General features: G+C 41.5%; 1 protein-coding gene across 2 annotated transcripts in view; it reads right to left on the bottom strand.

Annotated features, from left to right (window-relative positions):
- The window catches only part of BTRC (beta-transducin repeat containing E3 ubiquitin protein ligase), a 154381-nt gene that overhangs the window by 57559 nt on the left and 70801 nt on the right, over nucleotides 1-26021 (bottom strand). For both annotated transcript variants that reach the window (XM_063434072.1, XM_063434073.1), the window contains exon 3: nucleotides 4307-4396. In XM_063434072.1, the coding sequence (XP_063290142.1) occupies nucleotides 4307-4396 (90 nt within the window). The remainder of the gene's footprint in view (nucleotides 1-4306; nucleotides 4397-26021) is intronic.

Here is a 26021-nt window from a genome sequence, read left to right as displayed (position 1 = left end):
GTATTAAAGTGGCACTATCGCCCTAAACGCACCTATCTGCAATCCGTTCTTCCTCTCTTCCTCACTCCTAAACGGTTTTTATTTTGTTTTTTCTGTGGTCTTGCGGGATCTTCCATAGACAGTGTTAAACTCTCGTGCATGCACAAGAGTACGGCGCTGATGTGGGCTCCTGGTGGAGTTGAATAAAAAAAAGATGGCAGCCCCTGCTGGAGACAGGACCAGGTAAGTAGATCTTACCTCTGCTGTACCCCCAGGCCACCTCGCCCCAATCTGCGATGTCATCATTTGTAAAAGGTGAAGAAGGTGACAAGGCGCTTTAATTGTGTGTATTCAATTCATTTATCCAAGGGCAAAAGGAAGAAATTAAGAGGGGATCAGAGGAAGAGTTTGGACAAGACTGGTATCGTTTAATGGGTCTTTTAACACGCTTAATAATTTGATTATTAAAACCAGGAATTGACAAAGGAACTGCAGATTTTAGACCAAAAACATCTAACTGGAAAAATAATTCTACAAACTAGCTTTCAGCTCAGTAACCTTGGCATCAAATTCACAATATCTATGCAAATCTCTGCACATTTCCAGGTTAGTAAATAACCGCGAAGGACAATGTCAAATAGGTTTTCAGTTAAAGTCCAAATGTTAAATAAAGTTGCTATATCTAATTCACAAAATGCACATTCCACTAAAAAACATGTACTATCCTACAATCTTCATATTGTAGAAGCTGCAGAACAAACAAAAAAAAAGCTTAATGAAGGAATGAAAAAATACCGTAGCCCTGAAAAAGAAATAATATATTCTATTTAATAAAAAATTCAATTTGCAGATACCTGCGAAACGCACTCATTACAGTGATGGTAGAACACAGATTGTTAAACTACCGTTTGAACCAAATATCCCAATGCATTTACATTAAGATTGTGGTTTTTCTTAATTACCAATAATAGCTGGGAAAGCAAAGCGATAGAAAAAGTGAAACGCCGGCATAGTTCATGCTTGGCAATAAGTCTTTAGGAAAATGTTTACTATCAGTTATGAGAAAAGGACATGGTGCTCATTAAACAGCACGATGCTTCTCACGCCACAATCACACTGTTTCAGCATAATCTGAACTGAAATATTTCCTTTCCTGTAGATATAATTCTCCAAACTAAACAACGGAGCTATTAAAATTCATTAAATAAAAAGTGGAAGTTGGATTGTGGAACAGAGACACTAAATTCAAAATAGGGATCTGCAGATTATGCAAACGCTTCCAAATTAAATAATTTAGATACACTAAGGGGACGGCTGTGTTAGCGTCAAGCAGAACTCATTTTTTTATATTCGGATAACATATCCTGGTTAAATTAGAGAACAAAGAGAAAAGTCAAGTTAATCGTGGAATGTGGATCCAGGACATCCAGCAACTAGCCAATATATACAGTATTTATGATGGCATGGAACCTGGCTAGCAGGCAGTCTTACGGCAAACATATCGAAGGTTACAAAGGCATCCTGCATGGTCAGACATCACATCCTAGGTCAGATGTACTTTAAACAAACACTCTAAGTAGCATGGCTACAGTCGCCCAGAGTGTCCTGGTGCCTTTCCACAGTTTAATTATGATTATTATTATTTTATTATTATTATTATGTTATTTATATAGCGCCATCAAATTCCGCAGCGCTTTACAATGGGTGGACGAACAGACATGTAGTTGTAACCAGACAAGTTCAATGAGCTTACATGCTAGAGGGAGTGGGGTAAAATGACACAAAAAGGTAAGGATAGTATTAGACTAGTGACAGTTGCAGAAGAGGAATCAGTCGGGAGCTATTAACACACACAAAAACAGCTATCCCTTTACGGAGATAGTGACTGATACTCTAAAGTGCCTGAATAAAAGAAGCAGCTCAACACAAAAAGTGGAATACCCTAATCCACAATAAAGTGCAAATATTAAAAAAGGAGGTATAGATTATATACCAACAAGTGGAGCGCTATAATAAATATAAGTAATGTGGGGGGGGGGGGTACTAACAGTTTAATTGATAAGATTTTATGAAGAAGTGGGTTTTTAACGATTTTTTGAAGGAGTGGAGACTGGGTGAGCATCTAACGGAGGAGGGAAGCGAGTTCCACAGGAACGGAGCAGCCCTCGAGAAATCTTGAAGGCGAGCATCAGGGGTGGGAGTACGGACAGAAGATAGACATAAGTCTTCAGCAGATCGTAAGGGCCTAGACGGGACATACTTGTGTATAAGGGAGGATAGATAGGTGGGAGCAGCATTATGTGGAGATTTGAAAGCAAGCATCAGAATTTTAAATTGAGCTCTATATTTTATAGGAAGCCAATGTGGGGACTGACAGAAGGGTGAGGTGTGGGAGGTGCGGGTGGACAGGAAGATGAGCCTCACCGCCGCATTCATTATGGACTGTAACGGTTCAGGCTTGCTCACAGCAGTAATGGGCTTGCAAAGTTGGGGAATCAGGCTGTTAAATAAAGAGATGTGAGGGTCAGAGAGCTTGCAATAAAGGTAAGGGAGGGGGATATGTACCTAGGTACAGAGATGAAGAGATGGATATTAAAAAAAACAAAAACATATCAATAAGAGAAGGGAGGGGTCAGAGGTCAGTCACAAATCAGAGGGGAAATAGAGGAACGCATATAGGTGAATAAAACAATTACATACAGGGCTAGCAAAACTACACTTTAGCATATTTATATAGCGCTAGCAAATTCCGTAGCGCTGTACAATGGGTGGACTAACAGACACGTAATTGTAACCAGACAAATGGACGCACAGGAACAGAGGGGTTGAGGGCCCTGCTCAATGAGCTTACGTGCTGTCAAATCGTTCAGGAATGGTTTGGCATAAACCACGAATCCCAGAGACAGCCCCCTTCCTTGTTTGGTGTGCTGAATCTGCATCATCAATGTCAATTTAACCTGCTTTAAACACTCGCAATTAATTGATACTGTCTGGCTAAAGTAGAATTGACATGAAACCTCAGAAGTGTAAATTCTGTATTATCAGCCTGGCTAAGGATGTGGTGTCGGGGCGGTGAGAACTGCCTTGTCTTATGTCAAAACCCAAATAAACAGCTTAACATTAAAGTGGACGACAGCACAACACGGAGACTCGAGGAAGCATAACACTTCATTGAACTGTAGTGGTTATATTGCCCCTTTAATTACATTCCATGGCACACATCAGTAACACACACACACACACACAAACACACACACAATAGTCTAGTCTGCCTGTTCCCTTTGTTAAAGTATAGGCTCCTGGTCAGGAAAGCAAAGACTACAATCCAATCATCCGTGAACCCAGATGTCAATATTTCCTGCCTTCCTACCAAATATCATGTCTGCCTGTTCTATCTGCCCTATATGAAACACCCTCATATTTTGTAAAATCCTTTGAGTTATTTGTAAACTAATTCACATTCTTCCTGTGACTACACAGGGGCTTTAATATTATATTATAGATATGTAGACACTCACAGATCATAATAACAGATACACAATTCTATTTCTCATAATATTACCATGCCATTCCTATTCTAGTTGTACAATTAGGTGAGTCTATGGTCACTCTAATATCTATTATTTTAGAGGTTAGATCACTTATAACCGAAAGCAACTTTTCATTATATTTATTTCATAGGTCAGTATTCATAAATCAATTGAAAACTAGACTCGGAGATTTGTTTCGGACTGAACCATAATTTGGCTGAATTTAGGCAGATCGGGTGTTCGGTAGAATTCCTGGATTCCGAATTTAAATGTTCTCATAATACGGATTCACTGAAACATGCAATGCTGCACATATTAATGAAGGTCAATATTCTGAACTCCAACCACGATGGGGGAAAAAAAAAAAAGAGAGTATTGATGGGAAAAAGTTATGATTTATGGCTAGAGAACGTCACTAAATGTTGGTTTTATTAACAGATCAAGAGAAAAGTAAGCAGTTGATGGAAAGACATAGAAACAGTAAAAATAAAATCTATCTAGATTAGATTATAAATATATGTATATATTTTTACTGCTCCTATCCAACATCCATAAATATTGAGGCCTGTATATTTCTGATAGAAGATGTAGATCTTTAAAACCACAATAGACAGATAATACTTTGTCAGGAACAAATATAAAATCCAAGTTTTTTTTTTTTTTTTTTTACAAATCCATCATTATATATATATATATATATATATATATATATATATATTCGAGAGAATCCCCAAAGAGATTGTTCTATATCTTTTCTTTTCCAGAATTTAGCATTTTTGGTTTATGGTGTCACTTACTTTTACAACACAGCTCTCCGTCTTCATGGTGGACCCAGATAAACATACCGTTTCCTGATTCAAGCACAGTCTAGCACAGCTGTTGTAGGTCTGGAAGATGAAAATGCGCAGGGTCAGTTTTACAAGCAGCACATCTCTAGATGTCCTCACAGATGTTCCACAACAAAGATTCATACATGAGACAGTCAGCGAGGAGTTACACACAATCAGTTCTAGGACAAAGTTACCATAGAACCAACAGAATATTCTGGGTTGCTCCGCTTTTAAAATATTAGAACTACCGGTACTTAGATGTATGAACACCCAATGTATCCATTCCTTGTATGGTTAATAATTATAATAATAACAACAGAATTACGGTTAAAGGGGATATCAACCCAGGTTTATTTCAGAAATGAAAACATCTAACCCCAAATGTTCCGTGGCTGAATGTGTGCGGAATTCTATCAGTTACTATGTTTATTAATTACGTTAAATAAATAGATACGCATTAATATATTGAAGGTATCCAATAGTTTTAAAGGGATACAAAGTCCATTCTACCGGTTATGGTGCTAGTAGGCTACTGACACCTTTCCAAGTTCTGCGTAAGTTTTAATATCACAATATACAAATATACATTGTTTAATCTATATTTTGAGCTACCCAAGTTACCAGTAAACACATTGACTTAACGAATTAACTTGTTTGTAAACTTTTTCCTCTATGCCATTGACAGTAAGTGTAAACTGAAATGTGTCCACACACAGTCGCTACAAGAATGTCCATTAGGTGGATGGGCCGATACATCTACGGACAGCTATTATGGAAGATGCATAAGAATACTGTATAATCCATGAGTGATCAAAAGGTAGACCCCCAGATGTTTTAAAACTACAGCTTCCATGATGCTTTGTCATTCTAAAGGCATGCAAAGCATCATGGGAGTTGTAGTTCTACAACATCTGAGGATCTACCTTTTGGGCACCCCTGGTTTAACGACTGCAATAAATAAAAGTCAATTTGTATCCCTACCTGAAGCTGGCCTGGTCATCAACTTTTCTTTTACATGATTGCAAAACTTCAATAGAGAGATTTTTTCCCCCTTGTTTACTATGTTTTGGTACCAATAACATACAGTAATAATCAAATGAGTATGGGTCTGGATATGGTATTAACTTTTCCAGGCTAGTGTGGGTGCAGGAATTAGGGGCAGAAGAATATGATCCCCTTTTTCACGAGTCAGCGCAGTAACATGGGAAGTGAGAGGCTAAAAGATCTGGAAGTCACGTGAGTTGGAACTTTCATGTTTACGTGGAACACAAACGTGGCATAATCTCAAAACCAGTGATCAAATTAATAGGTATCGGCAATACAAACCTGTGCCATGTAAAACTTTGAAAACAGAGATTGACATTACTCTGCTTTCAGTTTTTGATATTGCTATTGTTTCAAAGTATATTTGAACCCAAACTAGTTAACAGAGCTGAAACCTTACTGTCTGTATTCCCAAGGCAGAGTCGGATTTCACATTAAGGGCACTGCCAAGATGAGGTGGTATTCTTGCTTCTAGCGTTTAGGTCAGTGCTGGCCTGTGTATGTGAAATCTTGTTATAATTAGACAGTACGCAATCATGATGACACCGCGCGTCTGATATGTGGATTTAATTCTGATACTTGATAAGTAGACAAAACCCACATAACCCCACAGCTACTGGTGTGATACCAGTCTGGCAAAGAGCAGATCGAAATAACCCTTCCAGAGCTGAAATGGGGCTCACAGCAGTTCTAGTAATAAAGCAACACTCAACTCTCAAAGCAATGCTATTAAAAGGTTATCATTACTAAAGTGAATTACAGCAAGAGTGATAACAGTGAGAGCAAGAGTGATGACAGTAAGAGATAACACAGAGAGCAGTAGCGTGGCTCACTATAATGACAGTAAGTGATAACACTTACAGAGCAGTAGCGTGGCTCACTATAATGACAGTAAGAGATAACACAGAGAGCAGTAGCGTGGCTCACTATAATGACAGTAAGAGATAACACAGAGAGCAGTAGCGTGGCTCACTATAATGACAGTAAGAGATAACACTTACACAGCAGTAGTGTGGCTCACTATAATGACAGTGAGAGATAACACTTACAGAGCAGTAGTGTGGCTTACTATAATGACAGTAAGAGATAACACAGAGAGCAGTAGTGTGGCTCACTATAATGACAGTAAGAGATAACACTTACAGATCAGTAGTGTGGCTTACTATAATGACAGTGAGAGATAACACAGATAGCAGTAGTGTGGCTCACTATAATGACAGTGAGAGATAACACTTACAGAGCAGTAGTGTGGCTTACTATAATGACAGTGAGAGATAACACTTACAGAGCAGTTGTGTGGCTCACTATAATGACAGTAAGAGATAACACTTACACAGCAGTAGCGTGGCTCACTATAATTACAGTAAGAGATAACACTTACAGAGCAGTAGTGTGGCTCACTATAATGACAGTAAGAGTTAACACATACACAGCAGTAGTGTGGCTTACTATAATGACAGTGAGAGATAACACTTACAGAGCAGTAGTGTGGCTTACTATAATGACAGTGAGAGATAACACTTACAGAGCAGTAGTGTGGCTCACTATAATGACAGTAAGAGATAACACTTACAGAGCAGTAGTGTGGATTACTATAATGACAGTGAGAGATAACACTTACAGAGCAGTAGTGTGGCTTACTATAATGACAGTGAGAGATAACACTTACAGAGCAGTTGTGTGGCTCACTATAATGACAGTAAGAGATAACACTTACACAGCAGTAGCGTGGCTCACTATAATTACAGTAAGAGATAACACTTACAGAGCAGTAGTGTGGCTCACTATAATGACAGTAAGAGATAACACTTACACAGCAGTAGTGTAGCTCACTATAATGACAGTGAGAGATAACACTTACACAGCAGTAGTGTAGCTCACTATAATGACAGTGAGAGATAACACTTACACAGCAGTAGCGTGGCTCACTATAATGACAGTAAGAGATAACACTTACACAGCAGTAGCGTGGCTCACTATAATGACAGTAAGAGATAACACTTACAGAGCAGAAGTGTGGCTCACTATAATGACAGTAAGAGATAACACTTATAGAGCAGAAGTGTGGCTTACTATAATGACAGTGAGAGATAACACTTACACAGCAGTAGCGTGGCTCACTATAATGACAGTAAGAGCTAACACTTACAGAGCAGTAGTGTGGCTCACTATAATGACAGTAAGAGATAACACAGAGAGCAGTAGTGTGGCTCACTATAATGACAGTAAGAGATAACACTTACAGAGCAGTAGTGTGGCTCACTATAATGACAGTAAGAGCTAACACTTACAGAGCAGTAGTGTGGCTCACTATAATGACAGTAAGAGATAACACTTACAAAGCAGTAGCGTGGCTCACTATAATGACAGAAAGAGATAACACAGAGAGCAGTAGTGTGGCTCACTATAATGACAGTAAGAGATAACACTTACACAGCAGTAGTGTGGCTTACTATAATGACAGTGAGAGATAACACTTACAGAGCAGTAGTGTGGCTTACTATAATGACAGTGAGAGATAACACTTACACAGCAGTTGTGTGGCTCACTATAATGACAGTAAGAGATAACACTTACACAGCAGTAGTGTGGCTCACTATAATTACAGTAAGAGATAACACTTACAGAGCAGTAGTGAGGCTCACTAACGACAGTAAGAGATAACACTTAAAGAGCAGTAGTGTGGCTCACTATAATGACAGTGAGAGAAAACACAGAGAGCAGTAGTGTGGCTCACTAACGACAGTAGGAGATAACACTACACAGCAGTAGTGTGGCAATGACAGTAAGAGATAACACTTGCAGAGCAGTATTGTGGCTCACTATAATGACAGTAAGATTTAACACTAACAGAGCAGTAGTGAGGCTCACTATAATGACAGTAAGAGATAACACTTACAGAGCAGTAGTGAGGCTCACTATAATGACAGTAAGAGATAACACTTACAGAGCAGTAGAATGGCTCACTATAATGACAGTTAGAGATAACACTTACAGAGCAGTTGTGTGGCTCACTATAATGACAGTAAGAGATAACACAGAGAGCAGTAGTGAGGCCCACTATAATGACAGTAGGAGATAACACTTACAGAGCAGTAGTGTGGCTCACTATAATGACAGTAAGAGATAACACTTACAGAGCAGTAGTGTAGCTCACTATAATGACAGTACGATATAACACTTAGAAAGCAGTAGTGTGGCTCACTATAATGACATTAAGAGATAACTCTTAAACAGCAGTAGTGTGGCTCAGTACAATGACAGTAAGAGAACACTTATAGAGCAGTAGTGTGTCTCACTATAATGACAGTACGATATAACACTTACAGAGCAGTAGTGTGGCTCAATGCAATGACAGTTAAAGAGGTAGGTGGACATTAAAGGGACACTATAGTCACCAAAACAACTTTAACTTAATGAAGCCGTTTTGATGACGCTCTGCAGGCTTACTGCTCAATTCTCTGTCATTTAGGAGTTAAATAACTTTGTTTATGCAGTCCTAGACATGTGACCTGCACAGTCTTCCTAAACTCGTATAGTAAAGAGAGATCTAATGTTTAAACTTCCTTTATTATAAATTATGTTTAACTTAGAATTCTGTATCTCCTGCTCTGTTAGTAGCTTGCTACACCCTGCAGAAGCCTCCTGTAGGTAACTATAGTTCAATTTGCAGACCAGAAGATAAAAACTTCTAAAGTAAGTTACATCTGATTGAAAATAAAGCCAATTTATTTTCATGCAGGCTGTGTCAGTCACAACCAGGGGAGGTGTGGCTAGGGCTGCATAAACATAAACAAAAGTGATTTAACTCCTAAATGGCAAAGAATTGAGCAGAAAAACCTCAAAGGCATGATCTATACAAAAAAAACAGTTCATTAAGCTAAAGTTGTTTTGGTGACTATAGTGTCACTTTAATGGAAGCTAGAGGGTTAAGTGGAAGCTAATGGAAAATTTTCTTTGCATTCAGCAAACCTTTTAGTGATATGGCACCCATAATTCTCAGAGAGACAGGCTTTATGCCTGCTTTAAGATATTACATACACAAACACCGATTTGTTGTAATATCGCTTTGAAAGCTGTCTATAATTCTGAATGAGTTTTCAATTCTAGTTGCGCTGCTGGGGTAAAACAATCTAAGAGGCTTTATTCTTTAAAGAACATTCAATGACACGAGATTATCTAACAAAGTAATGGCTAATCAATACAGGGTTTAGTTGTCAACGGAAACGAATCACACAGTAAAAGAGATTGATCACTTACGTCTTACTCACTTACAAGTAGGTACATAATTCCAAAACCTTACAAACTGGCCCCTGTAATGCAAATTTGTAAAACCGTGGTGTCCCTGGGAGAGTGTGCAATGTTACTATATTTGGTTTTATGTTCCCATTTTACTTAGCAAACATACGAGGACCAGTTCGTATCAAGGCGAACAAATACAGGACATAAAAACTGAAATTAAATTCTACAATTTAAATGGTTTTTGTTTGTTTTTTAATAAATAAAATATAAGCATGGCGTTCCTTTACTTTTCTACCCTAGAACAAATTTTCAACTTATACGAGAGTAGTTTCCTTGGGGTTTTAAAAATCAAGTTAGCCATAAAAATTGTATTATAGGATTACACAATTTATTTTACAAAAGTAAGTAAAAGCTACTGGCCACGAAACAATCTCTATTTAGACTAAATCGCCTCTATTCCTATTTATTCTCGTATGTGCAGCTTTGAAGACTTTACATTTGTATTGTTCGTAGAACACAGAGACGGCTAGGCAAACTAATCTACAACATTGGGAGTTTTTATTTTTTGTTTTTTACTCTTAAAGGAAAACTCCCAACACCATATAAGCAACACAGATCCTTGTAGTGGATATGGTGCCTGGAGTGTCCTGGGGCACTCCATTGTAAAGATGGCAAGAAATGGCAGATCATTCAGCACCGAGACTGCAGAGGCATGATCTATACACCATAACCAGTTCATTAAGCTAAAGTCGTTTGGACGTCTGCAGTTACCCTTTAAGATTCTATGGCGCTCTCGGCAGGTTATCAGTCTGGGTCCCTCTTCTCATAGGTATGGTTAATGTGGCCAAGCAAAATTATAGTTCCAGGGCCCCTGTGAACCTCTGGTCCCTAAGCAGCTGCCTAAAGTTTCTTAATGGTTAATCTTGCTCTGCCTGGCAGACCACAGTACATTGTTGGTGGCGCTACCCACCATGAGCTGTAGTGGTTATGGTGCCTGACGTTTTCCTTTAATGTGTGAGCATTGTGCAGTGTTTACCATGACCAACAAGGAATAAGAAACACTTATGTTTGTCAATATACACACAAATACCAACAAAGAAGATCTGGTTTAAACACAAATAAAACATAGGTAAGTGGTGGTATGAAAATGTTCTGCTTAGAATGTGCCATTGTCACATGTTAAACCTTTCTATAAAGGAGCAAGATACAATAATATTTATAGATTTGTTAGAGGAGCATTAAACCTCCATTAAATAGCATTTGTAAACACTTATTTTTAAAGCCAAATAATCAGTGATTGTAAAATCTCCTCTATGTAAAATCTGGGCATTTTCAGCAAATGCTGCAACTTTAAACTTCAGTATCTGTTAATATCTGCATTAGCTGTCTTTGTATACATGGTTACATTCATTACTTACGCCATAGGTCAGCAACCTATGGCACTCAGGGCTGCCAGAGACAGACAGGAACTATATATATATATATTAATATATATATATCGCAACCAAGCGGTGGTTGCAGTTGGTGAGAACAATCCTCAATTTAGGCATCCGGCACTTAGAGGAAGTGATCTCAGAGTAGAGCAGCCTGCAAAAGCCATCGTAGCCCCTGTCCTTGACCTGTACTTGGCCAGCCCGGTCCCCACTAGACCACAGGGAAGCCACAGACACTGCTAGATATACACAGAGCTGGGGAAGAAACCCCTCCCCCCCCCCCCCCCATATAACCCCACAAGCATCCTCTCACATGCAATACTGGAAGCCGCCCCACACATACACACACCAACAAACATGCAATGTGACATCATTTGCATACAAAATTCCACAAGCAGCCTTGATACACAGCCCCCATTCAAAGGCATCATACACAATACTACGCATGAATATATATATACAATATAATAGCCCATAAACGCACAAATACAATGCTAAAAAGCAACAACTGCCCCGATAAATAACACAAGCAGAATGCAGACACAAAACTACTAAAATGTTGCCTATCCCTGATCTACACAATCCATCTCCAAACAGAATGGGTGAATTGCATCCTAGAGTGACCCTTTAACAGGGAATATAATTTACCACTAGAGGGAGCGTTGCCAACACAAAATCCTGTGTACACATGCAGACGCAAAACCATTTGATTCTACACTGAACAATGAAAGACTGAGAATATAATTTAAAAATATATTAAAAAGAGGTAAAAAAAAAAAAAGACACATTTAAGTAAAATAATATACCGATTAGGATATCCTCACCCCCAAAAAGACTGTAAAATATAAAAAATTTAAATAATAATTGCATGTACAGAAGGATATCATATCCTCACTCTGCTAGGAATAAACAATGACAATGTACACTGAAGGAATGTTTAGAATGTTATTGACACTGTGCACAACTCTTAAAGAAACACTGCCACGTTATTATTATTTTATTATTTATATAGCGCCAGCAAATTCCATAGCGTTGATGAAGCCGTTTTTTTTACGGACACGTAATTGTAACCAGAGAAATAGACTCACAGGAAAAGAGGGGTTGAGGGCCCTGCTCAATAAGCTTACATACAATAAGCTCCCAGACAAGAGGGAGTGGGGTATAGTGACACAAAGGGTATAAGTATGGGTAATGAAACAGGTTGCTAGAAAAGTATTCACTGAGAACGTAGTAGAGGAGAGGAGTCATGGGGGGAGGAGGTGAATGAAAACCTGCTAACAGTTTAAATGATAGGCTTTCTTGAAGAAGTGTGTTTTCAAAAAATTTTTTTGAAGGAGTGAAGACTGGGTGAAAGTCTAACAGAGAAGGGAAGGGAGTTCCACAGAAAAGGTGAAGCCCTGGAGAAGCCTTGGAGGCAAGCATCAGGTGTGGGAGTATGGACAGAGGATAGACGTAGGTTTTCGGCAGAGCACAGGGGACTCGACGGGACATGCTATTAGGGAGGATAGGTAGGAGCTGCATTATTTAGGGTCTTGTAAGCAAGGACCAGAGTCTTCAATTGAGCCCTATATCTAACTGGAAGCCAATGTAGGGACTGACAGAGGGGGAGGCGTGGGAGGTGCGGGCGGACAGGAAAATGCGCCTCGGCGGCTGCATTCATTATAGATTGCAGCGGTGCAGACCACTGAGAAGGAGATCGCAGTAGTCAAGGCGAGAAAGAACGACGACATGGACACCTTCTGGTGTTAAGTAGGGGTGGATACGAGCTATGTTTTTGAGATGGAAGCGGCAGGATTTGGCGATCGCCTGGACATGAGGCGTGAAGGAGAGGTCAGAGTCAAAGAGAACACCTAGGCAGCGAGCCTGCGAGGTAGAGGTGATGGTGGCGCCGTTGACTTGGAGGGAGACAGATACGGGAGCAGCAACACTTGAGGGAGGAAAGACCAGAAGTTCTGTTTTGGACAGGTTGAGTTTAAGGAAGTGAGCAGCCATCCAGTTAGAAATCGCGGAGAGGCAGTCAGAGACATAAGTCAAGATAGGCGGAGAGAGATCAGGAGAGGACAGGTAGATTTGTGTGTCATCTGCATATAAATGATAATGGAAGTCAAAGGAGCTGATGAGTTTACCAAGGGAGGCAGTGTAGACTGAGAACAATAGGGGACCAAGAACAGAACCTGGGGAGAGAACCAACAGAAAGGGGTTGGGGATAAGAGTCGGAGTCAGAGAAAGAAACAATGAAAGAGCGCTGGGAGAGGTAGGAGGAACACCAGGAGAGAGCAGTATCTCGTAGACCGAGATTATGGAGAATGAGAAGAAGCTGTTGATAATCAACAGTGTCAAAGGCAGCAGAAAGATCAAGGAGAATTAGGATAGAGTAATGGTCGCGAGATTTAGCAGCGATTAAATCGTTGGATACTTTGGTAACAGCTGTTTCAACAGAGTGTCGAGCGCTGAATCCAGACTGAAGCGGGTCAAGGACCTGCATCCCCAAAAACAACGGAGGGCTGGAGTCACTGGGCACTCACCTCTTCTCTCCTGCCGTACACTCCAGGCAGGTTTGCCTTGGCGGCTGTTGAGAGTGAGAGCATCAGCAAACAGTCTCAGGCGATCGTTGGCCACAAGTTGCAATTAGTATTACTCACAAGGGGAAGGGCAGGCTAGTGAGTAATACGACTTGCAATGGGCCACCTTTGATATCACAATCACTGGCTAATAATAAATATTGTTTGCGTTCCTTACTATGCGTATTTTCAGGATTCCCCTTTGTAAATAAATAAATTTTTTACTGTAATCTACTCTCAGGTCTAGGGGGAGTGCCCCTTGCATGGGGACTGCCATAAAAGGCCAGTTGTGGCTGCCATTAAACAGAATAGTTTACCCCTTTGTGCTGTCTAGGCTCATGTTTGGGGGATTGGAGAGCTATATTCACTCTGGAGATTGCTATAATCACTTGTAAGAGCAGCCTGCTTCACACTCTGGACTAGGAGAGGTTTACCCACTGGAAGATGGATCCTGGTCTTGGGTCCAGGGTGGGTGGAGGACAGCGAGACCCCAACCAAGCTGCGGTGGTTTGTGGGGTTTATGGTGGTTATGGTGTTCCAGTGCAGTGCTTAGGGTGCTCGCAAGTACTAGGAAGCAGCGACTGATGGAGGTATCCGGTCGGGGTGCCAGGCGGTCCTTCACAGATGGCATCTATGCACCAAAATCACTAAGCTACTAAGATGCTTTAAAGGGCGAAACATAGAGAGGGGGAGACTGAGGAGAGAGGGAGAGAGGGAAGTAGTCACACACCCAGTCAGACTTCCTCCACTACAAATTCATGTTGCGTTCATACATTACAGCCCTTGCCAAACAGTCACACTTTTCGTCCCTCATGAGCTCATGCTCCTGCAATCCCAAGTGTCTTTTTAATACCTTTAACTCACTTTTTTTGCCTTGCTGCGGCCACCCCCCCAAACTAACCTTACAGCCGATAGCTTTGCATGCTTCTTTACCGACAAGATTGAACAGATCGGGAAATAATTCTCACAATCATTAATGACCTAATTACAGCTAAGTCCAAAGGGCACTGCTCCATACTAATTCTTCTTGATCACTCTGCTGCCTTTGACACTGTTGATCATGTTCTCTTTCTCCAAATTCTTCAATCACTTGGTCTCTGTGACACTGTCCTCTCTTGGTTTTCCTCCTATCTCTCCCAACTCTCATTCAGGGTCTCCTATTCTCCCCTTGTCCTTTCTCTGTTGGAGTCCCCAAGGCTCTGTACTTGGTCCCCTTCTATTTTCTCTTTATACTGCCTCTCTTGGCAAACGTATTACCTAATTTGGATTCCAATACTACCTGTACGCTGATGACACCCAGATATACCTCTCCTCCCCGGACCTCTACCCTGCCATCCTGCAATGTGTCACTGCTTGCCTTTCTTCCATCTCTGATTGGATGTCCTCCCGCTTTTTGAAACGCAATCTCTCTAAACCTGAACTTATTGGGGTGGAGCCAGCGCCTGTATGAGCCGGACGCACACCGAGACTGCTCCGTGCATCACAATCGATAAACTGGGATATTTAGCGTTCCAGACCCAGCTATACAACCCCAAAGGCACCAGCTCGACGCCCGAAGCAATGGGGGAAAAAATCTAAGAAACATCGAGCGGGCTCGGGCACCCGTAATATTGGAGATTACCTCCGCACAACACCGCGGCCAGACACAGCCAAGATGGCGCCGGCTGAGGCCTACACGCCAACGTCGTTGGACGATGAAAGCGCTGCTGCCGACTCTCTACCTCTTTCCCGGCCACGCTCAGGGCCACAAACAGCTACTGAGCTGGCAGAGTCTGCACCATCAACCAAAGCAGACATCAGGGCACTAATGGCTGAAATAAAAAAAATGTTTAACGCGGATATGGCCCCGATCCGGGAGGCGGTAACAAAACTAACTGACAAGGTACAAGCACTGGAGGAGGGAATGAAGGGCACCAAACTGGCTCAATCAGCCACTGATGCAGCTGTAGGCGCGATCCAAAAACAGTGCGCAGATCAACAAGCGCAAATAGCCACTATGGAGGACAGAGCCAGAGTCCGCAACCTAAGAATCCGGGGAGTGCCGGAGACGATTGAAGGGGCAGAACTCCCCCACTACTGCCAGAGGCTGATCGCCACACTACTCATGCCCAAACAGGCAAAGCAAGTAGTGGTAGACTCTTGTTTCCGCCTCAACAAGGCTTCCAACGCCGCTCCAGAAGCGTCCAGAGACATCCTGCTAAAACTGACCCGAGACTCCGACCGCGCAGCGATAATGGGGACAGTGAGGGGCTCCTCCACAGTGTCGTTTGAGGGGGCACAGCTGATTTTCTTTCGAGACTTTTCAAGACACACACTTACCTGGCGTAGATCCCTCAAGCAAGTCACCCATCTATTGCAAGAACACTCTATCCCCTACAAATGGGGCCCAGGCCGAATCATGGCGGATAAAGCCGGCAAGCTGCACACAATGACATGCCTCTCAGAAGCACCCACCTTTCTCCAACACCTAGGTATACCAGCTGAGAAAGCACTACGAACGGAGCGCCCAACATGGACAGTCGCTGGAATCACTCCTTTTGTACCTAGAAGGGGGAGACGTGAGATGAACACCTCACCCACCTAAACGCAGGACTTACAGACACCCATGTTGGTTGTTCACACTGTTGGTGGAACGTAAGACTGCCTATTGCCAATAATGCAGTTTTTATAACCATGCCCCTCCTAAGGTCTAAAATGGCTCCGTAAGCTGATGGACTAGCCCTGTGTTACTTTATACTCTCCCCTCCCCACAACGAGCAATGGCCTAAAGTTCATTATACTTTTACCAAGCATACCATGCCCGCACGGCCCATTCCCCAGGCCTTCCACTCAAGCAATAGTATGCCAAGCGAAATGTCACCACAAACGAAGGCTAGCAGGCTAACTATTAACCTCACTGAAGCCAATTCCTCACAGCGCTAACGCGATAAAACCAAAGAGGCACTACGAGACCTAAGGCCAGACCCCTCTATAGAAGAAGACTGCCATACTGCACCCTGCGCATAATAGGGAATCCTAGTCGCTATTACTTAAAAATGAGTGGAATAACTAAATGAGACCTTGAGTAACCCGCAACTGTACCATGCTTGATTGTAAATGTTTTGATGTGTTTCATGTGTCATGTTCCGATTAAGCGATCACTCGCACAAAATAAAGAATTAAAAAAACAAAAAAAATTTACTTATTGTCTTTCCTCCTACCAATATTGATCCTCCTCTCTCGCTCTCCCTACAAGTTAGTGGTTCCCACATCAGCCCATCCTTGCAAGCAAGCTGTCTTGGCATTTTATTTGAGTCTGGCTTCACTTTTAAGTCTCACATTAAGTCTGTTACCATATCCTGTAGATTCCACCTTAAAAACATAGCCCGCATCCGCACCTTTCTTACGCAAGATGCTACTTAGGAGCTTGTCCATGCTCTAGTAATTTCTCGCATGGATTATTGTAACCCTCTCCTGATTGGTCTTCCCAGAAGTCGCATTGCCCCGCTACAGTCTGTAATGAATGCTGCAGCTAGACGAATTTTCCTCTCCTGTCGCTCTTCTCACACCTGTCCCCTCTGTCAGTCCTTACATTGGCTTCCTGTATCCTATAGGAGTCAATTCAAGGTCCTTATCCACACCTATAAAGCACTGACCAATTCTAGCCCCTCCTATATCTCTTCATTTATTAGTAGGTATGCCCCTTCTTGGGCTCTCCGCTCTGTCCATGACCTTCTCCTGTCCGCTGCTCGCACCCGTACAGCCAACTCACACTTTAGCAGGACTTCTCACGGGTGGCTCCTTTCCTCTGGAATAGCTAGCTGGCTACCGCCATCTCACCTAGTCTTCAATCGTTTAAAAAAGTGCCTCAAAACCCATCTCTTTAGGAAAGCTTATGGCCTCCGAGAGTAACCTCGACCTCACATACCTGTCTCTTGCTCTCTCCTAAAGGGCAACATTCTATTCTCTCCTCCAGCTCTGCTTTACTCCACCTTGTTTGATTGCTACCTCCTGTCCTATTGTGTTTTACGCCCCACCTCCTATAGACTGTAAGCTAGTTTGAGCAGGGCCCTCTTCAACCTATTTGTTCCTGTACGTTTTTGTAATTGTCTCATTTTTTGTTAAATCTCCCCCTAATACTGTAAAGCGCTGCGGAATATGCTGGCGCTATATAAATACCCGTAATAATGATAGTAATAGTAATAAGGAAGTAGAGAAAGAGGGAGACACCTTATTAACTCAGCTTTTGAGAAAAGTTATTGCTTCAGAGAAAAGTAACTGAATGGGAAGAAAACAGGCAGTTTCAGTGTGAAAGTCAAAAGGTCAGATGTTAAAAAAGGTACTAAGGAAGGCAAATGGCCAAGTAATTCTTTATTTAACAACCCATGACATTTCTCCAGCCGTTCACAAGGTGTTGAAAACATGGCAGCTGTTTGGCTCCTAGGAAGCTACACTTTATCCTTCCCTGACAGTTTAACTCAATGGGTCAGCACCTTTAAGAACTGCAGTGCATCAATGAACGAGACAGACGTTGAGTTACGGCTCAATCTACAAACCAGCGAAAAAAAACCTTCACCGCAGGTGAACAGTCAGCTCTATAGAGGTGCAAGGCGGAGGAAAATGGCGTGGCAAAGCCAGATGGTTCCCATTTGGTTTTTATGAATAAAAAGAAAAGCTAACAAGAGGGACAAACACTTTGTTAATTTCTTGGCCTCTCTCATGCCTCGATCCCCGGGGTTCCAGTCAAACCACAGAGAATACAGGGGAAAAACCTAAATACGTTAAGAAATATAACTGGGGGCGGGGATCGTGCCGCTTTCAAAAGCCCAATTTCTGTTCAATGCTTTTATTATGGCAAGCCTACATTGTTAGGATGGTAAGTGGACATCCAAACAAAAGCAATGCAAAGGCAGACAAAAGTTGCCATTTACTGAGTTACAAATGGGAAAAAAGAGGCTCTAGTAGGGTGACAGACACTATTTAGCAAAGGACAGAACTATTTGGGTGGAAATTACCCTTGGCTGTCCTCGGTGTACTCCGTCACAAACGTTTGAGTAAAAGTGTAAATTTGGGTTTTGCTTTTTTCACAAAGCAGAGACTTGGCAGAACTGGAAGTGTTATGCCAAAACATTATCTTTCCCACAAACAATGTTGTTTGCAGGTCCCCAAGGCTTTTTTTTTTTTTTTTTTATAGTTAATACCCAAAAATTAGCAATTAAAATAGTAAAATATTTAATTGACGTAACGGCATTCCACCTGTACGCTCTGCTCCTGCTATTTAAGCGCACCTCCATATTGAAATACATGGAATTAACCATGGAACGGAGACTGTACATAATAGCGACGTGTTTATACACATAAGCCTCCCAAGTCAGACCATTGCAAAACAAGGTTTGGTCAGTATTCCCATTGAAATGGAATGAGGAAAGGCTTACATTCTGGGTATCCTGTGCCCTGAGCCTTGGCTTGGGGACTAATAGGTTGCACAACGCAAACAAATATATGTAGTCTTTCAGGGAACACTTCACACACAATAACCACTACAGCGTGCAACTGGATGGGAATATAGGAACATATAGGATTATATTTACTCTACTTTATGGAAACATTTCTACTCAAAATACTAATTCTTGCTGTTGATGGATTCAAATACTATAGCGCATCTGCTTTTTATAGGCATTACCCTAACAACACCATACAAAGGTGCCTTGATAATTGCCATCTATAAATGCCCCAGGCAAGATTTACTGGGCAATAAATTGGCTGGTGTGTTAATATTGACTGGAACCCTCTACCGCATATTAATCCTGGAACTTGGAATTTAGTTTCATATTTCATGATCTCGAAGTTGGTTCTAATCCAGAGGCAAGCAACGCAAATGGAGAGTTTGGGATGGAATCTAGAATTCAAAAAAATAAACCCGGGAGACGAGAGAAAATAAAAGTCTTCAACAGGTGGGTAAAACCACTTATATTAGGGATTGGGAAGGCTAATTAATAAAAAGTGTATTGCAGACCTCATAAATAAAAAAATACTTTAAAAAATTATAAAATAAAAGATAAGTTTGCTGGCCCACTGGATCCACGTTTTTTTGTTTTATTTAAGATCTGAAATGGCTGATCATAAAATCGTGTGTAATTGTATTTCTGATTCCCCCATGTATTGGACGTTTGCTTTCCTGGATTCTATTTAGATGATGGGTCAGCTGTCAGACACCTCCAACATTTCCAGACTAAGGCCGTCTAATGAGTGTCAGATTAGGTTTCCTAGTGGCATCACAGACATATACCCTCTGCTGCCAATACATTGATACTGTGCAGAGACTCACACTGAGCGCTGGGCAGATAGTAACAACCCACGCCACGGCAAATCAACCAAGGCTTCAACAGGTGCAGTGCATCATGGGAGCTGTGATTACAGCGAGAGACCTGCTGATTGGCTCACCATACAATGGACTAAATTAAATGGTACTAAACGGGAGATTTATAAATACCCAAAATATATATATTTTATTATTATTTTATTCATTTTTAATTTTTTTTACATATTGCCTTCAGTATCAACGTATAAATACAGGTATTTTTCACTCCTTGCCGTCAAGCATGATCCTTCAAATTGAAGTTTGACACATGTATGTGAAGCAGTATTGGTATCTGGAAATGAAACAACGGGGGGGAAGGGCTGCGCTAAAAAGTAGTAAAATACAGTGTAAACCAGACCGGATGGTCACAATCTGATAATAATGGAAAACGTAAGTCTCTTACACCAGGTACAGAAATTATCTTATGGAAAAATATATATATCTTTGAGGAGAGTCTTTGCAGATAAAAAAAGAGTATACAATGAAAAAGTGATAATAAAAATGGTAAAAATGAATAAAAAATTGATGAATAAAAAATAGTCTCACTGATATAGCTTGGTGGGATATCTGTACAGTCCTCAGGAGTTGATCCGTCCGGGGAGTAGGATGATCCGTATATGTGGAGACAAAATAGGAGACACGACAAACTGCCAATAGTGAAGAATTGCGGCTCCAAGGGTAAAATGAGAAAATAATATGATAATACACTCACATTTGTATGAGCTTTAGACCAGCTCTGGACTTATAGGCGTTGCAGCGGTATGATCCCCGCTACCAGGATATACTGGAGAAGACGTCTGGCGATCCAACCTTGGTAAAATAAAGAGCAGGAAATACTGCTCTATTAATAGGGCGCTGGTGGAATAATCCCCACCTGGGATTTCTTTCTTCTGAGCCTCTAACTTGGACTGAACAGATTGAAGCTCTTGTTCAATTAAGGTTATTTTATGATTCAGTGAAGAAGCAGGAGGCAGAGGTACTCTGACCTGTACTGATGCAGAGCAGCAAAGAAAGAGGAGTATTGGTATCTGGAGTGGCCATTTAAAGAAACGTGTATATCACTGAACATCATAGAAATGAAAAAAAAAAAAAAAAAAATACAGAGTCAAAAAAAGATCTTCTTTAACACCCAGATTGTGAGGACATCCTTTCAAGGGTTAAAGTGCAGGCTGATAAGATGTTTGCTAGTCTGTAAAAGGGTCTAATTTACTCCTACTAGATCAATCATGTCATCATGGGAGGGGAGGACTTTCTAAGCCCATTTAGTGACACCAGAAAAAGGTGGATTTACGATCTATGATATGAAAGTTTAACAAATGTGCCTTGTGTGAAAAACTGTATCCGCTTTACTATCTCTCTATCAGATTAAATATACAATGTTGCTGTGCCTTTAAACAACATGCCTTTCTAGAAACAGGTGGCGTGTTTTTCCAAATACTAAACTCATCCAATTAACCTCTGAGTGCGAGAGTTACACAAATATTTGTGCTGGTGGTAGAATACTCCTAAATACTATATTTAAACACTAGGTCCTTCTATTGATAAATAACAGTTAAACAACCTACACTGCTTATCGCCTTTCCTTAAAATCACTGGAATAAAGTGAGGTCGCTTTAAACAGTTGCTCTCTGACCTAACCACAATGGCAAAGAGGATTTAGAGCCACCACAAAGCCACCAAGGGTCAGACGTCAGGGGAGGGACCACCACAAAAGCTCTGTGGATCACACTGATTGATCCTATTATGAAAGCAAGTAAAACAGATGGCACTGCAGTGAATTTACAAACCTATATTCATGACTTCACTAACCATTTACAAGTTAAAGGCTGTAACGCCCCCTGGGGTTGCTCGATTCACACTTAAAGGGCTATATACGGATCGGACAGTCTTTACAAACTGAAATAGCTTAGTGTGTCTGTGTCTTTTCATGCACGATTTGAAGGAATCCTGTTAAATTCACTTTGCTATCTGCCAAGGAGTCCTGGCATTTTAAGGGTCCCCTTACCGCACATTCAATTGAAAAACTCGTTCAACATTTATATGCTGAAAGCTTTCTTTCCCCCCCAGATCAAACATGCTCCAATAAGGAATTAAACTGGTTCCACTGAATTTTGCAGGGAGACTTCAGCCAAAAAAAAAAAACAGGGAAACAGAGAGAGCGTTTAGAACGGCTTCAAAAGAAGCAATGATCCAAAAACCCAATCACTTATTTTCAAACTGAATCCAATTAATCCCACATGTGACCTACTGCTCCATCTGCATGCGCTGGACTTAATGTGCACTATCCCCTAACACTTCACTTTGAAGTATGAGACAGATAAATTTAGTTTAATTTCCAACTGATCCAACAATCCATTTTCCAAATGAACCATCTGGATCAGCCTATTAAAATTAATTTATAACCTTACACGCGCAAGCAGGAAAAAAAAAAAAAAAACATGTTTGTTACTCTAAAACTTGCCAAAACTTATAATTGTTTTTGAGTTTGCTGACCAAATAAGACGCGTTTGGTACATCTCACACAACACAGCCATTTGTACTCACATTTCATAAAGTACCTAAACAATTGGGCTGGTGTGGAACGGACAACTGGGTAAAAACTGATAAAAACCCTTGTGAAATCAGGCATGCTAGGTGCACTGTGTAGGTTAGGTTACAGTTAGTTATACTGGGTGGGTTTATATTATTAAAGGGACACTCCAGGCTCCCACACACGTTAGATGCACTGTGTAGGTTAGGTTACAGTTAGTTATACCGGGTGGGTTTATATTATTAAAGGGACACTCCAGGCTCCCACACACGTTAGGTGCACTGTGTAGGTCAGGTTACAGTTAGTTATACTGGGTGGGTTTATATTATTAAAGGGACACTCCAGGCTCCCACACGTTAGATGCACTGTGTAGGTTACAGTTGGTTATACTGGGTGGGTTTATATTATTAAAGGGACACTCTAGGCTCCCACACACGTTAGATGCACTGTGTAGGTCAGGTTACAGTTGGTTATACTGGGTGGGTTTATATTATTAAAGGGACACTCCAGGCTCCCACACACGTTAGGTGCACTGTGTAGGTCAGGTTACAGTTAGTTATACTGTGTGGGTTTATATTATTAAAGGGACACTCCAGGCTCCCACACACGTTAGGTGCACTGTGTAGGTCAGGTTACAGTTAGTTATACTGGGTGGGTTTATATTATTAAAGGGACACTCCAGGCTCCCACACACGTTAGATGCACTGTGTAGGTCAGGTTACAGTTAGTTATACTGGGTGGGTTTATATTATTAAAGGGACACTCCAGGCTCCCACACACGTTAGGTGCTGTGTGTAGGTTAGGTTACAGTTAGTTATACTGGGTGGGTTTATATTATTAAAGGGACACTCCAGGCTCCCACACACGTTAGGTGCACTGTGTAGGTTAGGTTACAGTTAGTTATACTGGGTGGGTTTATATTATTAAAGGGACACTCCAGGCTCCCACACACGTTAGGTGCACTGTGTAGGTCAGGTTACAGTTAGTTATACTGGGTGGGTTTATATTATTAAAGGGACACTCCAGGCTCCCACACACGTTAGGTGCTGTGTGTAGGTTAGGTTACAGTTAGTTATACTGGGTGGGTTTATATTATTAAAGGGACACTCCAGGCTCCCACACACGTTAGGTGCACTGTGTAGGTTAGGTTACAGTTAGTTATACTGGGTGGGTTTATATTATTAAAGGGACACTCCAGGCTCCCACACGTTAGATGCACTGTGTAGGTTACAGTTGGTTATACTGGGTGGGTTTATATTATTAAAGGGACACTCTAGGCTCCCACACACGTTAGATGCACTGTGTAGGTCAGGTTACAGTTGGTTATACTGGGTGGGTTTATATTATTAAAGGGACACTCCAGGCTCCCACACACGTTAGATGCACTGTGTAGGTTAGGTTACAGTTACACTGGGTGGGTTTATATTATTAAAGGGACACTCCAGGCTCCCACACACGTTAGATGCACTGTGTAGGTTAGGTTACAGTTAGTTATACTGGGTGGGTTTATATTATTAAAGGGACACTCCAGGCTCCCACACACGTTAGGTGCACTGTGTAGGTTAGGTTACAGTTAGTTATACTGGGTGGGTTTATATTATTAAAGGGACACTCCAGGCTCCCACACACGTTAGATCCACTGTGTAGGTTAGGTTACAGTTGGTTATACTAGGTGGGTTTATATTATTAAAGGGACACTCCAGGCTCCCACACGTTAGATGCACTGTGTAGGTTACAGTTGGTTATACTGGGTGGGTTTATATTATTAAAGGGACACTCTAGGCTCCCACACACGTTAGATGCACTGTGTAGGTCAGGTTACAGTTGGTTATACTGGGTGGGTTTATATTATTAAAGGGACACTCCAGGCTCCCACACACGTTAGATGCACTGTGTAGGTTAGGTTACAGTTACACTGGGTGGGTTTATATTATTAAAGGGACACTCCAGGCTCCCACACACGTTAGATGCACTGTGTAGGTTAGGTTACAGTTAGTTATACTGGGTGGGTTTATATTATTAAAGGGACACTCCAGGCTCCCACACACGTTAGGTGCACTGTGTAGGTTAGGTTACAGTTAGTTATACTGGGTGGGTTTATATTATTAAAGGGACACTCCAGGCTCCCACACACGTTAGATCCACTGTGTAGGTTAGGTTACAGTTAGTTATACTGGGTGGGTTTATATTATTAAAGGGACACTCCAGGCTCCCACACACGTTAGATGCACTGTGTAGGTTAGGTTACAGTTAGTTATACTGGGTGGGTTTATATTATTAAAGGGACACTCCAGGCTCCCACACACGTTAGGTGCACTGTGTAGGTTAGGTTACAGTTAGTTATACTGGGTGGGTTTATATTATTAAAGGGACACTCCAGGCTCCCACACACGTTAGTTGCACTGTGTAGGTTAGGTTACAGTTGGTTATACTAGGTGGGTTTATATTATTAAAGGGACACTCCAGGCTCCCACACACGTTAGATGCACTGTGTAGGTTAGGTTACAGTTAGTTATACTGGGTGGGTTTATATTATTAAAGGGACACTCCAGGCTCCCACACACGTTAGATGCACTGTGTAGGTTAGGTTACAGTTACACTGGGTGGGTTTATATTATTAAAGGGACACTCCAGGCTCCCACACACGTTAGATGCACTGTGTAGGTTAGGTTACAGTTAGTTATACTGGGTGGGTTTATATTATTAAAGGGACACTCCAGGCTCCCACACACGTTAGGTGCACTGTGTAGGTTAGGTTACAGTTAGTTATACTGGGTGGGTTTATATTATTAAAGGGACACTCCAGGCTCCCACACACGTTAGATCCACTGTGTAGGTTAGGTTACAGTTGGTTATACTAGGTGGGTTTATATTATTAAAGGGACACTCCAGGCTCCCACACGTTAGATGCACTGTGTAGGTTACAGTTGGTTATACTGGGTGGGTTTATATTATTAAAGGGACACTCTAGGCTCCCACACACGTTAGATGCACTGTGTAGGTCAGGTTACAGTTGGTTATACTGGGTGGGTTTATATTATTAAAGGGACACTCCAGGCTCCCACACACGTTAGATGCACTGTGTAGGTTAGGTTACAGTTACACTGGGTGGGTTTATATTATTAAAGGGACACTCCAGGCTCCCACACACGTTAGATGCACTGTGTAGGTTAGGTTACAGTTAGTTATACTGGGTGGGTTTATATTATTAAAGGGACACTCCAGGCTCCCACACACGTTAGGTGCACTGTGTAGGTTAGGTTACAGTTAGTTATACTGGGTGGGTTTATATTATTAAAGGGACACTCCAGGCTCCCACACACGTTAGATCCACTGTGTAGGTTAGGTTACAGTTAGTTATACTGGGTGGGTTTATATTATTAAAGGGACACTCCAGGCTCCCACACACGTTAGATGCACTGTGTAGGTTCGGTTACAGTTAGTTATACTGGGTGGGTTTATATTATTAAAGGGACACTCCAGGCTCCCACACACGTTAGGTGCACTGTGTAGGTTAGGTTACAGTTAGTTA

Source organism: Pelobates fuscus, chromosome 10 (assembly GCF_036172605.1).
Source record: "Pelobates fuscus isolate aPelFus1 chromosome 10, aPelFus1.pri, whole genome shotgun sequence".
Taxonomy (NCBI): Eukaryota; Metazoa; Chordata; class Amphibia; order Anura; family Pelobatidae; genus Pelobates; species Pelobates fuscus.
The sequence above is the reverse complement of the archived record's forward strand: the minus strand, read 5'-3'. Positions and strand labels throughout refer to the sequence as shown.